Genomic DNA, 19,685 nt, shown 5'->3' with positions numbered 1-19,685 from the left:
GGTTTAGTGGGAACTACTCTGCTAGCTGGCAAGTCGCCCATGACTGAAGTTGACAGCTTAGGTTTTGTCTTATAGCATTGGACACAATGAAAAATTCGTGACTTAATAGCACTGCGAGCTGATAGTATCCAATACTTTTGGCTCAAGAGTGACTGTGATTGCAATGCACCACAGTGTAAGTATGAAATGTGATAGTGTTCTATTATAAGTCTTGTAACAAAATGACTCTTAGGTAGTAAAATCGGATGTTTGGCATTGTAGCTTATAGCTGCATGTTTTAATCTTCCTCCAAGGCGTATGAGACCAGAAGAATCCAAGAATGGTGACAGCTTCTGTAGACGACTTGAAGGTGGCTTCTTATTTTGAAGAGCAACAATATCACAAGAGAAGGTTTCCTGTTGTACAAGCAAAATTATGCGATTCTTAGCTTTTTCTAGTTCCTTTAGAGAAGGTTCGGTAACTTTACTATTGAGTGAACTTTCTGATGACAACTACTGATTGTAACATCCTTTTGAAGTCAAGATTTTAGATCTACAGCAATGATAGAACCTTAAAATCAGAGCAACAACATGTACAAGTTTTGTCCAAGAAGAATACTTTGTTAAAATCCCACAAGCTGGTACTGTGGTAATGACCAAGGAATCTACTGAAGCAGGTTTTACTTCCGGTAAAGATTCAGTTGAAGGTACTGAGAAAGAAGATTGAGGCCATTGAGTTTGTGGAGTGTTGAGCCACAAGGGTCCTGTCCACCATAGATTGTGATTGATAAGCTGGGGTGCAAGTAATCCTCTAGAACCACAATCTGCAGGATTTTGATGAGAAGCAATGTGTGACCAGATGATGGGAGTGGTAGCTTCTTGAATTTGAGCTACTCTATTTGCAACATAAGTTTTGAGTCTATATGCAGGGGTTTTGATCCAAGACAATACTATTGTAGCATCGCACCATGCGAAAACCTGTTCAATTTTGAAATGTTTCAATAACTGAGAACAAGCAAAATCCAAAAGCTTGGAAAGCATGTGTGCACCACATAACTCAAGCCTAGGTAAGGATACATTTTTTAATGGCGCAACACGAGATTTAGCTATTAATAAGTGTACATTCACGTTTTCGTTAGAATTGGTAACTCTTAAATACACTACAGCACAATATCCACTTTCACTAGCATCAGAAAATCCATGTAGCTGTAACTGACTACTTGAATTAGTGTTCATATATCGAGGGATATGAATCTGTTCAACTGCAACTAATTCTCGAATGTAATCAGACCACTTTGACTCTAACTCTGTTGGAAGTGGATCATCCCACTGGGTTCCTTTAGTCCATAGTAGTTGCATAAATGTTTTGGCCCAGAAAATGACAGGTGTAAGCCAGCCCAGCGGATCATACAAACGAGCAATAGTAGATAAAACTGATCTCTTTGTGGATGGAGTAGTAGTGGGACTGACTACATAGACAAATGCATCCATATCAGAGAGCCATTTCAAACCTAAGACGTTACAAAGTGGTTGATCTTGCGCACAAAATTGTATAGGAGTTCCATGATGTTCTTTTGGAATTGCATCTAGTATATGGTGGTTATTGGAAGACCATTTGCGTAGAGAAAATCCTCCTTTTGCCTTAAGATCAATAACATCTTGTTGCAGAAGAAGTGCTTCTTCTACAGTATCTGATCCTAAAAGGGTGTCATCTACGTATATCTGATCTCTTAAGGCAGCAGCTGCAAGGGGATGATGCTGACCTTCATCCTCTATGAGTTGTTGGACAACACGGTTTGCAAGAAATGGCGAAGAGGCCATACCATAAGTAACAGTACAAAGTTTAAATATTTGCAACGGTTTAGAAGGATCATCTCGCCAGTAGATTAGCTGCAAGTTCCTATCATCTGGATGAAGCCAAATATTTCGAAACATTTGTTTTATGTCACAGGTGAAGACGATGCGTTGTCGACGAAATCCAAAGATGATGCTAGGGATGTCGTTATGAAGCTTTGGACCTGTATGTAAGATACTGTTGAGTGAGGTCCCTGATGTAGTAACAGAAGAAGCGTTGAACACAATTCTTATTTTTCCATCTTTGAAGACTTCGTGATGTGGTAGGAATAAATGAGAATCTGTTGGTCTTGAGGAACAGAGGACCATATGTCCAGAAGATTCATAATCTTGCATGAATTCAGTGTAGCTTTGCTTGAGTTTGACACTTCGGTTGAGACGATTTTCCAAAGATCTAAAAATACTATAAGCTGACTTGGCTGAATCTCCTAGAACTGTAGGTTTCTGCTTCAATGGTAGTCGAACTTGATATTTCCCATCGGGAAGACGAGAGTGTGTTTTTATAAAGTGATCATTGCACTTTACATCATCAGGAGAAAGCTTTGAAGCTGTTGGTACTACTTCTGATGCCCAGAAATTTTGAACAGCACTATGTAAATCAAAATCTGAAATTGTGAGGAGATTCACTGATGTGTTGGTACTAGGGCGCGTATTGTCAAACTGGACAGGAGCATGGCCTAATAAAACATAACCAAAGATGGTGTTGAGAGCAGTAGGCATATTATGCCCCAAGTGTACTGGTTCCCACAGAGGGTATAAGCGAATAGGTCTGCACCAAGTAGCATATCTACAGGAGCAGGTACATCAAAAGTCGGATCAGCGAGGATTAGATTGTGCATTCTTTTCTTTACTTCTTTTGAGATATGACATCTGGGCATGTTGCTGGTTATTTTGTCTAGTATAATGACTGGATGGTGTTTAGCAAGGAGTTGACCACTTAGAGAACTTATATTTAACTGACCTAAAGCTTTTGATTGAACAAAGGTTGAAGAAATGCCAATGATATTTCTTTTTTCTGAAGACTTGCAGGTAAGACCCAAATTATGTGCACAGTTTTCAGTAATAAATGTTTGCTGTGCAGCACTGTCCAATATAGCTCTCACAACTATTGTTTTACCATTTGCACTTAGTTTTACCAAAGCAGTACCTAGAAGTACAACATTATCATTGTCTTGTGCTAAACCAACAAGGGCTGATGTTGACTCATTTGAAGATTTTTCAACTGTAGTCCTTCCAATATTTGTTGGCTCTTTGGATTGATGTTGAAACTGGTTTATGAATGAAGATTTTCTTTTATCCACTTGACAAGGATAAGATTTAGGATTTGTTGTGTTAGGATTGTCTTGCTTTGATGATTCTAGATGCAATAAAGTGTGATGGCGACGCTTACATATTCTACAAGATCCAGATGAAGCACAGTTTCTGACTGTATGATTGTTACTCAAACAGTTGTTACATAGTGATTTGTTTTTAACAGCTGTCAATCGTTTGTCAGGAGTAAGTTTAACAAATTCATCACACTTGTAAATAGTATGACCACTTTTATTACAATGTACACAAGTCTGCTGATCCATATTTGTGGAAAAAAGAACAGTTTTAGTCTGTGAAGTTGTCAACTGTGAGTTATGGGATTGATTTGACTTAGGATTGAATTTTGAGTAACCAGAGAAACTTTTGGCAGTTGTGTGAGCTAAGTTTGCTGCCTCTAACTCAGTGCATTCCTTTTCAATAAAACCGAGAAGTTCTTTAATTGTAGGTGGTGTTTGTAAGTCTGTTCGGCTATGCTCAAATTTCTTCCTAAAGTCATAATCAAATTTACGTAGAAGATTAATCGTTAATATAAGACTTTCAGACATGATGTCATGGTTTAAGGCACAAAGGGCATTAGCATTTTCTTGAAACGTTGACACAAAGGTTCGGAGCTGCTTAACAGAACAACCGTGCATTGAGGGAAGATCTAAAATGTTGTTGACATGTAGGGTAATTAGCAACCTTGAATTATTGTAACGTTGATGGAGTTGCTCCCAAGCAATGTGATAGTTGGCTGTGGTAACTGGTAACCCCTTGATTAGATTTAGAGGTTCACCACTGAGACATGACAATAAATATGTGAATTTTTCTACATCGGTAATGTTTGAGTTCTTATGTATGGAATTTTCAAATAAGTTACAAAAGGAAATCCATTTTTCGGGTTGACCAGAAAAGGTACCAAGATCAATTCGAGGGAGACGAAGACCAGAAGTGGCTATTTCAGAGGTAGTGTTACTGGTTTGGGATTGTTCTAAATTGGAATTACTGACCGGAGCAAGTACAGTACATACACTGTGAATTCTCAAAAATAAATCATTGATTTCATCTTGCAATTGGATGACTTGATCATCATCGATGTCTTCAGATATGGGGTCTGAATTAAAAAGTCTAGTTATGGTAGATTCAAACTCGGTATTTTTCCTCGTAGCGGTTTCTTTAATAGCCCTAATTTTTTCAATTTGAACTTCGGTTAATTCTTCGGAACCAATTACTTGAAGCGCATTAACTTGAGATTCCAGCTGAGTTAAACGAGCTTTTGTGAGTTTGGCTTGTTTGGTAAATGTAGAATACCTGATTGAAGACATAGTGTACGTTGAGAATAAAGAATATCTTTGTGTAGTTGTTTGTAAAAACTCAAGTAGCCTAGCCTAACTTACTTTAAAATGAAAACAAGTAGACCCATACTGACATGAATTAAAGTTAGTTATTCTTCAGTGGAATAGGATAACAATGAGAAGGTAGGCCTATCAGTTTAAGTAACATAAACACAGGCCCACTTTTATAAACGGGCAGACTGGGCATATGCCCAGGGGTCCCAGTGGTTGGGGGGCGCCCGAGGGGCGCCCTGAACCACCACCCACACTAGGAAAAATAGGGTTTTATCAGCCGGGATATCAAAAATAAAATGGGTGATTTCAACTTGTAGTTAAGTGATTTTTCCCTTATTGCAAAAATTAATAAATACAACAAAATTGAAAATACTCGACCTTCAGGTTGTATCTCGTGTAGTCAGGGAAAGGCAGGCAGCAGTGTGAACCGGGCACACTGACTATACTATCAGAGGCAGGGAGGCCTGCATGGTGGAAGGAAAATACATAGGTGTGCTATTCCGTCATATGCTGACGTCACTCAGATTGCAAACACCATTTCACCATTGAGAAAAATTATAAAAACAATAACAATCAAATCAAAACAAATATATACTTATATGGCAATACATCAGTTGATTTTTTGTTTGCAATTTGGGTGACGTCAGCAAATTACGGGAATAGCACGTAGGCCAGCTGTAGTCTATAGGCCTACGGTTGACGTGCCCTCCTCTGATCCCTTCCAGTCCCAACCCCATCCCCACAAGTCAAGTCACAACTACCAACTACTGCGCGGCGCCAGTCCGAGTCCAGTACAGTACTCCTCCCTCAGTAGTCACTAGTCAGTAGGTTGTGTTCGTGTTGTGCCTGCTGCACAGTCGTCAAATCAGTCACAACACAACCTAAACTGTGACAGTCACTAGTCAGTGTTGACACTCACACTGCAGTTAGTGGACCAGTAATAAATAAATAGAGAAGTGTTTATACAAGTAAGTAGGGGTATAAACAGTGAAAAATGCATAAAAAACCTAGCAGAGCCGAGAGCCGCAAGCGGTTGGGTCAAAGAAAAGAAACTCAAGAAGCAGTTTTAAAGAAAGTGAAATGTATTAACCAGTATTTCCACTGATACGGAATTGAAAACTCCCTCCCGAAACAAAACGGGTAAAAAAACACGCTAATGTATAGATATATATATGCATAGGCCTATAGTATAACCATGGGAAAAAATACTCCCTTAGTATATAATCTCGTTCAATACGTGTTTAATGCAATGAACTGCACACTTTACTGTACTGAACAGTAATCAAATCACTGCGTAGTGCATTAAGCTACTGGCGCAGGGCAAGAGGCATTCGCCTTCGCCTAGCAACTTCTGTCAAGTTCATTGCACTCAGCCTAACCCCCAACCCACCTGCTGTGAATTTAGGCGAACTGATGAGTCAACCCCCTTCCCTCTTCCCCTCCCTACACTGCTGTGGTCAAAACCTTTACACACACACATATATATATATATAATGGGGGCGCTGCTTATGGGTTTGCCCAGGGCGCCACTGACCCTTAACGCGGCCCTGCATAAACATGAACAAAGGTAGCCTAATAGAAAAAAAATGGAAAGAATACTTTGAAGTAATTAATTACAAACAGAATGAACACAATAGCCTAAACTACCTATAATGAGGTCAAAAAGTTGTTAACAATAAAATAAATCCAAGCAGTTAGTATAGCCTACCAATAGAATCAATTAAACTAGGCCTAAACTTAATATTGTAATAATGACAAGTATATAATTGAGCCTAGCCTATTTGTCTATTGAAAAAGGATGCAAGCAGTTTATTTTTGTTTGAACAATATTGGTTCAGTTGAGAATAAGTGCATACTGGCACTATTTAGTTGAAAATGTGCATTACTGGCACTGTTTAGTTGAACATGTGCATACTGGCACTGTTAATGTCAATGTTTGTTTTCACAATGGAAATTACACAGTTCATAAGATAGGCTATTGACTTCAATTAGTTCATGCAGCATGCAACAGGGGCACATTCACAAATTGGGATGTAGGCTATTGAATTGCAAACATTTAAAATGTTGAAAATTAGACTATAGGTCTTTTTAAAGATATTGCTTGAATGTTCTTAGAAACACTTTTAAACACAAGTTAAATCCATGGACCAGAAACAAGATCTGGCTGTTGAAGGACCAATTTATAATGTCATGAAATTTTGATAATTGATTAAAACATGAATTAATTTAGTGACTAAAATAGATTGAAGAAAAATAGTTATAGAATTGGAACAAGTGGACTGTATTTTGTTGTGTTTACATGAAAGGAATCACTTACTGTTATTTCTCAATTCTTCTTGAAATGGAATACAATATAATGTTATAATGAATTTCCTTGAATTTGACACCTTCTTCCTACATCTTCTCAGTTCATTCTCATTCTGTCTTCATTTGTTTTTCTTCATTCACACAGTCACATGTTTTTTTTTTTTTTTTTATTGTTGGACATCTAGTAGTTAAACTGCTTGCATTTACAGTGTTGCCAATTTTAATAATGAAATATTATTTGTAGATACAATGTGAATATAATTTGATAACATATGATAATTAGTAAATATTGAAATGAATTGTAATTTAAACTAATAATAATAAATTGTAAACCTAAACATTGGTTAATGAATTTTGATTGAGTTAATAATTTAAATATGAATGAAATAAAGAAAACTGATACATACTTAACATTTACAAACACAATTTTGGGGATAGTTCTGTTGGTATATTTCACTCAAATATCAGGAGTTACAGGAAAAACTTTGATGAGATGTGTTTATATCTTAATAATTGTATTTCAGAAATTGACATAATTGTTTTTACTGAGTGCTGGCTGTCTGGAGAGGAGGGGATGGATACCTTGGAGGGCTTTGACCTTTTTCACACTTCTACTTATCGCAATCAGAACGATGGGGTTATTGTTTACGTAAACAAACATTTGTCTGCTACGGCTACTGAAATTACCATTGGGGACGTTTACGGCATTTCATTACATTTTTATCTATCCAACAAACACTTTAGCAATTTACAAAACTTTTGATTGTAATGTTGAAATGTTCCTACATGACCTTGAAATTTACTTATTTAATATCAATAAAGATCACATGGTTATTTATCTTGGAGACGCTAACATTGACATACTAAACATGAATGTTCTCACACATAGGTACTTAAACATTTTAACTGGATCGGGATGTACACAATGCATTGACAAACCTACACGAGTGACTCAAAACACAGCAACTTGCCTAGACCACATATTTATCAAATACAAAGACTTGGAGAATGTAAAGTCGGCTGTGTTACAGACTAATGTTACCGACCACTACAGCACCGGGATCACTATCACATTGGGGACACCGAACTGTCACTATGACCCACCGCAACGCACACACCTGGACCATGCACTACTCACACACTCTTCCTCACACATTCCAACTGGGATCCCATAACCTCTTGTCATGACAATGTTGATTTCTGTTCCGAACATTTTACCAGAATCATCTCTAATTCTGTTTCTGCGGCTAGTAAATTGGCTTATAACAAGAAATCGCGTTTCAAAAAGTTAAAACCGTGGGTAACGTCAGACCTAATACATCAAATAAGAGTAAGAGATAAATTAAGTAAGCAAGTCAAAAAGCAGCCTTTTAATAACAAACTTATTACTCGATACCGAGAAATTAAAAATAGTTTAAGTGTTTCATTGAAGCTAAAGAAACTATTATAGAAACAAACTACACTTGATCGGCAAGAACCCTCAAATGTTTTGGGGCATAATCAATGAAATATCTGGTAGAAAATATAAAAAAGATTCCTTTCCTATTGATAAGTTTGTTCCAGCAGACCAGATATCTCCTGCCCAATGTCTAAGAGTTGCCAATGATTTCAACAATTTTTTCTCCTCTGTAGGCTCTAATTTAGCAATCTCCATCGATTCAAGTGGGAACCCAGTTGTAAATGACAATGACTTTGCCCATGATGTACATTTACACTTCACACAATCACTGAACCCGAACTGCAATAATACATTTACAGTCTACGCGGTGGGTCAGCACCTGGCTGCGATGGTATCTCAGCCGAAGTCCTGAAAGCCAATTTCCATTTGTTTAAACAACCACTCTTACATATAGTAAATTTAAGCATTTCATCAGGTACATTTCCGGAATGTTTGAAACTTGCCAAAGTTTTTCCTCTTTATAAATCCAATGAATTTGCCAATATGAATAACTACAGACCAATATCTCTTTTGAGTGTATTTGCTAAGTTAATTGAGAGAATAGTAAAAGATCAATTAGTTATATTTCTTCAAGCAAACAACATTTTGAGTGATTGTCAGTATGGGTTATGCTTGGACAAAAACATTTCAGATGCACTTTTTGACATTAATAGGGACTTAAATTCGGCAATTTCAGATAATGAACACCCAATATTAATATTTTTAGATCTTAAAAAAGGCATTTGATTCAGTTGATCGATCTAAGCTTTTTTCCAAATTAGAAGCAGTTGGCGTAAGGGGTAACGCACTTCAATGGTTTAAAAGTTATCTGTCTCAAAGATCTCAACTTGTATCAATACTTAACACCAACAGTAATATTGAACACGTTAACTATGGTGTGGTTCAAGGTAGTACACTTGGGCCTGTTTTATTTTTAATATATATAAATAATATTTCAAAACTTAATATTTTTGGTAAGCTTTTCTTATTTGCGGATGACAGTTTAATTTTGAACAGGGGAAAAACTTGGCTTGAGGCCCGCAACAAAGCTTTGCACGACCTAATAGAAACCAAGTTATAGTTAAACCAGAATATACTCTCTTTAAATTCATCAAAAACTAAGTTTATGCCAATTTCTTTAAGTTTAAAATCTGATTATAATCTAGAAAATCTCGTCATTCACACCTGTGGTGATTACCTCGACGCCAACTGTACATGCGAATCTATTGAAAAAGTAGATTCATTCAAATATTTAGGAGTGGTCTTTGATTACCGTCTTAAGTGGTCTAGTCATATTCAATATTTAAACAGTAAAATTAGAAAATATATCTATGCTATCGGTCAGCTGAATCAGATTCTAATTGAAAGTGAAATGAAATTAATGTACTATGCTTTTGTTCAATCACTTTTATCTTTCGGAATCATAAGCTGGGGGGGTTGTTATAAAAGTATTTTAGAGCCATTAAACATAACACAAAAGTTAATATTTAAAATTGGTTTTGGGAAGTGCAGGCGTTACCCATCTGACACTCTCTTTAAGGATGTGTCAGTTTTAACAATCAGACAACTTTTCATAAAAAATTTTCTAAGTCATATTTTTAAAAATTATAGCAACATTTTCTCTATAATTTCCCATACACATAATACTAGATATTCTACCCGAATTGGAATTACATCACTCCAACTGTCCAAATCCTTTTCATCGACCAACTCATTTTATATTGCACATGTTCTATTTCGTAACTTACAAAACTTTTTTCAAAGTGTTAATCTCTTTGACTCCCCCACTTTAAACATATTCAAACATTGTGTCAATGAGTGGTTACTTGGTCTAGGCGGGGACGAGGCTGAGCTTATCATCGCAGCTGATTACAGACACAGACGCTCCTGACACGACATGCGACCTGACCATTGTACCCTGACTCGTTCTCCGCCGCCCGCCCCACCCCTCTAGAAACACTTTGGAAGCCGTAGATTTCCTGTCACCATTACATTTCATTTTAGTTATGCCACCTAATATTTTTTCACATAGCCATTCATCTCACAATTTTAATTTTTTTTTTCTTGTAACTCCATTTACATCATATTTTTACCTCATCATATCTCCTGTCATTTATTTATTTATTGCATTTGATAAAAAATGTTATGTTTGGACGCAACTACAGTCGACGCACAGGCTCGCTGCCCATGTCGGCTTATTCCCTATTAGCATGTACGTTTTTTTTTACATAGATGTAATTTAAAGGTTAATTTTATTTTATTCTTTTAAATTCACTTATGTTTTTTTTTCTTCCTTTAAATATTTGTGTACATATTCTGTAAATAATTTGTTGGAATAAAGAAATAATTCATTCATTCATTCATTCAACTCAAGATTTCATCAATAAAACCAACGAATATCAAGAGACACGGCAATAACAGAAGCTTAATTTTTCGTGATTTGGACACATGTTCGCATGTTTTTTTTTTGTTTTTTTTTGGAGTGAATGCTATGAGAAAATCTTTACAACATCCATACACCGGACCTCATCCAGTGATCAAGAAAGACAGTAAAACTATCACAATAAAACTGAATGGTTCTAATGTTAAAGTTAGTGTTGACAGAGTTAAACCGGCCTATGTCCTTCAGAATGATGAAGTTAAGCCCTAAACTGTATCTCAAACTTCAAAAGATGTGGATCTTCAAAAGTCGTATACGACAAAGTATGGAAGAAAAGTGAGATTCAAGAATCCAATTTCAGTTTGATGAAAATTTTGTTCATCCTTGCTGTTATTTTTTTATTTATTATTTTTTCTTTTGTGGCTTTTCGGAACCCTCCCGAAATTCCATGGACTTCTAGTCTTCGCAGGGGCTGCTGTAGTGAGCTGACTCTGACAGATGTTTTTTAATGAATTTGATTTAATTTGGTTACTAAGAGGATAAATAAACAAAGAGGTATTTGATGTATCATAGGTATACCCCCACCAGGTAACCGATAGCCGTACTCAGATAGTTAGCCATTCCTGTCTGGGCCGTCTAAATATCAACAATGTTTGTCTCTGGTGTTACCTAATAAAGTTCATCTGTTCAGTTCCAAATGTGAGTTTTATTATATTATAGTCTACCTTCAAGAACACGTCAGTGGCGACGAGAAAATGTGTTTAAAACAGATTAATTAAGTGATTGTGTCAACAACTGCAAGTTTGTATAAAAGTGAAAGCTGCCGGTCGCCGGTCGGTGAGTCAATGTCGTCCATTTTGTCAACATCTGTCTGTGTGTTTTATAATTTAGTCAATAATTAGCCTAATTCAAAATGTCTAAAGCACCAGTTTTTGTCCCGGAAGAGGAAGATTTTTCGTTGTACATCGAAAGACTAGAACTGTATTTCAAAATAGAAAAGGTGTGTTAATTTGCAGCCTAGTATTTATGCAGAACTCAAGTCTTTATTAAGTACTATCGAGTTCAAGAAAGCAACATATAGTCAGTGTACTGAAGCATTAGCAAAAAAATACACTTAAGTCAAAAAAGTTATTTCTGAGAGGTATACTTTTAATTTGCAGAAACAACGAGTTGGAGAATCCATTATAGACTATATTACTGTGATTAAAACCTTGGCCAGTACATGTAATTTCGGATCATTTTTTGATAACGCATTAAGAGATCGTCTTGTGTCGGGGTTATTAAATACTAATATGGTCAGTCGTCTACTGTCTGAATCAGACGCCATCACTTTTGAGGATACATGCAAAATTATTTTCGACATGGAAGCGGTAGAGAGGTCAACGAACATTATGTCTGGAAATGACGTCACAGCTCACATCAGTCACGTGACTACGCAGGGATCGCGGCAGTCTACGTCAACTCCTACGTCACAGTCCTGGAGATCCAACCAGCGATCACGTGCCCCACCTCCCCCCGCTGCGTATAATCATAGACAACGGTCAACATCAGCTGGTTATCCACGTCATCTACGTTCCGATAGACATTCGCCGTCCCGATATATGTCACCGTCCCCGCACCGCCGCTCGGACCATGAACTATCCAACAACAACAACCGGAAAACATGTCGTTATTGTTTTAAGAGACACAGTCTATCAAAATGACCCGCAAAAGACTGGATCTGTCACAACTGTGGTAAACAAGGACACGTTGCTGGTTTTTGTCATAGCGCTAATTTTGTTAACATGTCTAATACATTAATTAATGAGTCCGGTCCTTTGCCTGTATGTATACAAGTAAATGGTGCACCTACTAATTGGCTAGTAGATACTGGTAGTGCAGTTAGTATTTTGAGAGCAGATCTGGCTAGGAGCTTAAAGCTAACTAAATTGTCACCTTTTCTAGGTCAAATCAGAAGTGTCAATGGTCAAGAATTAAATATTTTGGGCACTTGTGAAGTTGAGGTTAAACCCCAAAACCAATTGAAGCAACATTTTTTGAATGTTATTGTAGCTGAACAGCTGTCATGTACCGCACTTTTAGGGAGAGATTGGTTGTCAGTTTTGTCACCAAACTGGTCAACTAACTTACTGTCGGGATGTTTGTCTAACACTAATGATTGTCCAGTAAATTATGTGTCGAGTCCAAACGATAAATGTCAGTCCGTGGTTCAATGTAGGCCTAAAGCAAATGTAGTTGAAGTTTTGTCAACACGTTTCCCTTGTGTATTTTCAAAGAAAAACAATGAGCTACCAATCAAAGGTTTTAAAGTCAGTATAAATCTGAAAGATGGTGTTCAACCTGTATTTCACTAAGCGTACACAGTTCCTTATGCCTTGAGAGATGAAGTAAATCAAGAGTTGTCTAGATTAGAGTCTGAAGGTATCATAAGTAAAGTCAAACATGCAGATTGGAGTAGTCCTATGGTTTGTGTACCAAAATCTAACGGCAAGTTGCGTATGTGCGTTGATTTTAAAACCACTTTGAACAAGCATTTAAAAGTAGATCAACATCCTATCCCCACTCCTGATGACATTTTTAACAAATTTGTGGGATGTAATGTTTTTTGTCGCTTGGATCTGTCCCAAGCGTATTTGCAGTTAGAAGTTCATGAAACAAGTAAACAATTGTTGGTTTATCCATGTTTGCCTCCTGGATTGAATAATAATAATAATAATAGGTTAAATACCTTGTATACGTCCTCAATCCAAGTCGTCTTATAAAATGACTATAGTTTCGGGGCCGACAGTCCCATTGTCAAATTTTCTGTCTTGTTAATTACTGTTTATAGCATTGGTCACCATTGAAGTACACATATACACATACACTGACACACGAAACATTTATATTTACACGTAACATTGAAAAATTATACTTTTGGCCGGCCTAAACAAAAAGTGATTACATCATTGTGCGGACCGGTACACTGACTGACTGACTGATTCATGTTAGCCGATACCCTGGAGACGTTGACCTTGGCCTTGGGGGAGGGGGGTGATCAGCTATTTGTCACTATTTCTATTGTTCAATGAATCGATGCGATCGAACAGAATGTTGGAATTGAAAGTTAGTTTTTCGTTTAACACATCGTTTGGCGATTTTTTGAAAGCTTTATAAATTTCATAGCTTTCTAGGACGTTCATCACGGGGCCTTTATTGCATTTATGTAAAATTTCTAATCCTCCATTGGAACTTTTTATGGAATGGTTTTCTTTTTGCAGGTGTTCGGCAATCTTAGAATGCCTAAATTGCATTCACAGCGTTACAATAGAAATAGTGACAAACAGCTGATCACCCCCCTCCCCCAAGGCCAAGGTCAAGGTCTCCAGGGTATCGGCTAACATGAATCAGTCAGTCAGTCAGTGTACCGGTCCGCACAATGATGTAATCACTTTTTGTTTAGGCCGGCCAAAAGTATAATTTTTCAATGTTACGTGTAAATATAAATGTTTCGTGTGTCAGTGTATGTGTATATGTGTACTTCAACGGTGACCAATGCTATAAACAGTAATTAACAAGACAGAAAATTTGACAATGGGACTGTCGGCCCCGAAACTATAGTCATTTTATAAGACGACTTGGATTGAGGACGTATACAAGGTATTTAACCTATTATTATTATTAATTGTTGGTTGTTAACACAATCAAAGGTCAAATATGTACAACCGCCTACCTTTTGGCTTAGCCTCTGCTTGTGCAATATTTCAATCAGTTATTGAATCAATCTTTTTAGAGTTAAATCAGGTTGCGCCTTATCTTGATGATATATTGATTGGAGGTAAAGATTTAACCGAATGTGAACAGAATCTGCACAGTGTATTGTCACGTCTTGAAGAGTACAATGTTAAGTTAAATGTAGATAAGTCAGAATTTTTTGTACAGTCGTTGATATTTCTAGGGTTTGAGCTGTCTGGTAAGGGTAAAGCACCGTCTGCTACCAAAGTGCAGCAGATTTTGTCTATTCCAGATCCTACTAATTAAACAGAACTTTAGTCATTTGTGTCAATGTTTAATTACTACAGAAACTTTGTACACATGTGTCCAGACCTTTTAGAACCTTTTCATAAACTAATGAGAAAAGATGAACCATTTGTCTGGTCATCAGAATGCGCATTAGCTTTTGCTAATTGTGTAAAACGTCTATATCAGAAGCAACTATGTTAGTGTTGTTTGACGCATCAAAAGAATTAATTTTGTCTGTTGATTCGAGTTCTTTTGGTATTGGTGCAATTTTGAGTCATGTTGAAGGTAAGTGCAACACTAAACCCAGCACAAAGAAATTATTCACAATTAGAGAAGGAAGCTCTGGCTTGTGTTTTTGGTCTAAGAAAGTTTCACAAATATTTGTGGGGAAGAAGTTTTACGATTTGTAGTGATCACTTGCCCCTGAAGAGTATTTTCAATGAAAATAAGAGAATACCAAACTTAGCTTCTTCAAAGCTAATACAAATGGTGGGCTACCATGTTGTCTGCTTATCAGTATAAGATTGTCCACAAGAAAGGTTTATTGATACCACATGCCGATGCCTTGTCGCGATTACCAAGCTCTGATTTAGTTCAAGATGACAATTCTTTTTTTACTTATTTGTCCACTCCTCTAGTTTCTCATGATGAAGTGTGTAAAGAAACCATGAAAGATAACGTTTTGTCTAAAGTGATAGAGTTTGTACAACGTGGTTTTCCAAAAAAAAAGTGTCCAGTGAGTTCAATGTGTATTCTAACAACAGCCACTGTTTGAGTGTTCACAATGGTTGTTTGTTTTTTGGAAGTAAAATTGTAATACCTGAAAACCTAAGAAATTAAGTCCTAGATGTGATTCATTTCAGCCATGCTGGCATAACTAGATCAAAACTATTTGCAAGGTCATACGTATGGTGGCCTACACTTGATAGCGATCTATATAGATTCATTTCAAACTGTCAAATATGCCAGTCCCATCAAAAGAAACATAGTAACCAATATCGTCTACCTTGGCCTAAGTCAAAATGCCCTTGGGTTAAGAGTGCATCTAGATTTGTTTGATTTTCGTAGCAATAAGTATTTGATCTTGTGTGATTCTTACTCTAAGTGGGTAGAGTGCTTTGTACTAAGAAACAGAAGTGATTTCAAAGCTGTTATAAATAAACTAGCAGGAGTATTTTCTAGATTTTCATTTCCGCGCACAATTGTGTGTGACAATGGTCCGCCATTTTGTAGTCAGGAATTGAAAGATTTTTGTGAGAGGAAGTCAATCAAACTGATGTTTTCACCCCCATATTCACCTCAATCTAATGGACTAGCTGAAAGTTCCGTTCAAACATTTAAAATTATATTGTCTAAATTTTATCTTTGTCAAAGAAGTCGTAATCTACCACCAGAACAAATGTTACTAGATTGTCTATACGCTTATCGTTCCACTCCATCCTCTGTAACGGGTAAAATCTCCTATGGCAATGCTACTTACTTTTGTACCTGAAACGCCTTTGTCTTCTGTAAAAAGAAATGTAAGTTTCGACTTTGTATCGAATCAGTCAAAAAGAAAGAATCAGTCAAAAAGTAAGGACAAGCAAAAGATAAGAATTCCAAACTACCATCCTGATCAATTTGTATGGGTAAATCTGAATAAAAAAACAAATGTTGGTGTAAAGTTTGTGGTAGGTCAAGTGACCAAGAAAATTAGTCAGACTGTTTATTTGGTAAGAGTGTTATCTGACAAAAGTATTCACAAAGTCCATGTAAATCAGCTTAGAGAATATTATGTTCCAAAACCTCATTCACCTAATCCTGATAAACTCCACACCAAAACACCGTCACCTAGACATGTGCCTAGTCCTAGTCCACCCAGACCATCTCCTGTTAACAATAGTACCAATCCACGTCCATCTCCACCCGTTATCCAACCTTCACCTACAAGTCCCCTTCAGCAGAGTAGTAGTAGAGGAAGAGTTATCAAGCCGACTAAAAGATTTACATTTTCTGAATTTGATTGATGATATTGAGCTGTCTTTTTTGTCTTAGAAGTTGTTTACTGTTTTGTTGTGTGTATTTTTAAGAATTGTCCACAAAGTTTTTATTTACTTTATTTTGTCACTTGAATTTTTGATGTTTTAAATATTGTCAACTTATACATGGGAAGGTAGTGATGTATCATAGGTATACCCCCACCAGGTAACCGATAGCCGTACTCAGATAGTTAGCCATTCCAGTCTGGGCAGTCTAAATATCAACAATGTTTGTCTCTGGTGTTACCTAATAAAGTTCATCAGTTCAGTTCCAAATGTGAGTTTTATTATATTATAGTCTACCTTCAAGAACACGTCAATGTTCTTTTAGGCTTTTCCAACAAAAGTGGTTCATTTTTATTTGCTCTAAACAATTAATTGTTAATTACTTTTAAAAGTATGTTAAATTAAACATTCATATTTAGTGGAAACCTCTACGATTTTATTTAAGGTATTTCTCCTATTTAAATTAGGTTCTTTTCACTAAATATACATTAAATGATGTGAAAGTGACAGGTTCAATTTCATTTGAAAAGGTTGATAATTAGTTAGCTTCAGAGAGTTGAAAATCTAAACAAAATGCATCAAGCACAAGCAATAAAAATCAATCCTCTAATTTCAAAGCCTTTAGATGGTTAACTAATTTTATAAACATAATGCGTTGTTTTCTGGTTCACTCCGAAAATTAAAGAGTATATTTGAAATAATGTCTCACAAAATATTACCAAGTTTTAAATTGAGCAAAGAAAAATTATTCAATTAATATCCTCAAACTAATTTTGAATTAACACATTCTCTGCAGTCAATCAATGGCAGGCGTAGCCCCGGTGCGGGACAGCGTTGAATGAACACGATTGCCGGACGATTGGCTTTCAAATATTTCGGTCAGACAAATAGCAAATAACGTGCGGTAATGTGATGCGTTACACGACGTAGTTTCTAAAATACTCACAGATAGCAGCATTGCTTGGAACATAGCCGGTCCCAATGTATTGTCAATTGGAGGGAGAAAGACACCCCAATAGGTTGATTTCTAAGCTTGCCATACAGGGAAATTTACTACCAACCTACACCACAATTATAGACAGGTATTAGAGACACAATACTAACACATGGACACAATACTAATACCAACCGTCCTCGGCGAGAGCCTGAGCCACATTGACTTGGCAAACAATGGATTGCGCGCAACCACGGCACACCATGCGTCACCGGGGACCCAGCCGCAGGGAATGTGTTAAGAGAATATTTTCCAAAATCTCAAACTAAAAACATACTAAAAGTTATAAGGTTATTTAGTAGGACTTACCTTTAACTTTGTTGTTGTATCTTTCTTGTTCATCTTTTTCCAAACGAGGCGAAAATCTTCACTAATGGTATGATCCAGTTCATCACTAAGCCCAGTTAGAATAGGTATAAACCCTCCTTCTTTTAAAGTGCTGAATCCAAGAAAAGGAACACCTGAAGTTGACTGTAGTAACTCTGCACTACGACCACTGTTTGCTGGCTGAAAATCAGAGGTACCGGTAGAGGGTTGAGTACACAGGATGTACAAAAATCTACAAGCTAGCTTATATGAATCAACTTGTAAAAATGCCCAGTGTACTTATTAGGGCTAAATATAGACAAGGGCTGGTCCACTCCTTTGATGTTAGCGGTCGCCACCCGATCCTACTTCCTCCTCTCCTGCCCCTCCTCAGTGACGTAGAGCTGGTACATCGCTGTGTGGCAGCCTAGCCAAGGCCACACTATACTGCAGGCAGGCCCTTCCACTCACGCTTCTACGTCACAGAATGTGCCGAACACCCAGCCTTGGTCGACGCCAGCCACCAGCGGCATTAGCTTAGGCTACTTCACCTGTCGCATTGCCACCCTTACTGAGCTAACTTTTGGTGGTCAACTATGTGCAGCATTAATCTAGTTTTGTAGTGACAACTTCTCATTTAGCTTATTACCCTTTATTTGTAGTTGAAGATGACAATTAATAATAACTAGTTGTTCTGCCCGTGCCTCGCTACAGGAATAGAACGCAGAGAAGATATGGCGATTCATCACCATCTTGTCCAATGCAAACTCTTGGTTGATTAAGCGCTTGTTGTTTATGTAAATTAATTTGATCAATGTACATGACACAATGAAAAATACTCTCCAGATGTGTTTTTTCCCATTTGGAATACATAAGGGCTCCTCCAAACTCTATGGTTCTTGTATCACTTAATTAATAAACATCAATCACTGTATTTTTAAAATATACAAAATTGAAATAATAAGTACGGTAAGCAATTTAAATAAAGAATTCAAAGGATTGAACACTATCGCACATTAATAAAAACGTACCGTCACTTCTCATGATGCTAAAGAAATCAATAGTAGAATCAAAACCCAAGATGTATTTCTTGGGTAGTGCACCCAAGAAATACATAACAATATTATATCAAAATATAAGAGGTTTGTTAAATAAAATCGAGCCATTGGAAATAATACTTGAAGAAATTGATCCAGCATTTTTGGAATTAACAGAGCATAACTTAAAACATGACGAATTTGATAAAATAAATGTCAATGGATATAAAATGTGTTCTTTTTACTCTAGATAGATATACATCCAATGGTGCGGGGTGGTGATAATGGCGAATGGCAATGTGAAGTGGGAAAACCTTAATATATCAAGCATAATAGACTTATGTGTAGATAAAATATTTGAATGTTGCTTTGTATCAATTAAAAACAGGGAAGATCAAATTGCACTGATGGTAATCTACAGATCACCTGCAGCTAGTGATGAGGTGTTTTTTGGCAAAACTTAATAATGCTCTACAAATTATTACTGGGATTTGTCCTTACATAATTGTAGCAGGAGATTTTAACATTAATGTCTTAGAGAATGCTAAAGATCAGTTACCGGTAATGAGAGATGAATTTGTTAATTTACTAAAAAGATTTGGGTGGAAATATCAGGTTAATTTTCCCACTAGAGTTACTGAGTCAACAGCTACAGCAGTTGATAATTTTGTTTCCAATATTGACAAAAGTAAAATTCATATTGAAGGTATTATTACAAGTCTCTCA

The 19,685-nt window shown here is 36.6% G+C and overlaps 1 protein-coding gene across 1 annotated transcript in view; it reads right to left on the bottom strand.

Annotated features, from left to right (window-relative positions):
• Window positions 1-19,685, bottom strand: part of LOC128994481 (E3 ubiquitin-protein ligase listerin) — a 243,802-nt gene that overhangs the window by 216,991 nt on the left and 7,126 nt on the right. Inside the window, exon 2 of the mRNA XM_054419068.1 lies at window positions 17,926-18,123. Coding sequence (XP_054275043.1) covers window positions 17,926-18,123 — 198 coding nt within the window. The remainder of the gene's footprint in view (window positions 1-17,925; window positions 18,124-19,685) is intronic.

The sequence above is a fragment of the Macrosteles quadrilineatus genome, unplaced genomic scaffold (assembly GCF_028750875.1).
Source record: "Macrosteles quadrilineatus isolate MER2022 unplaced genomic scaffold, UCM_ALF_1.0 Scaffold_1__1_contigs__length_201487025, whole genome shotgun sequence".
NCBI classification, from domain to species: Eukaryota; Metazoa; Arthropoda; class Insecta; order Hemiptera; family Cicadellidae; genus Macrosteles; species Macrosteles quadrilineatus.
This window is presented reverse-complemented; position numbering and strand designations above follow the sequence as displayed.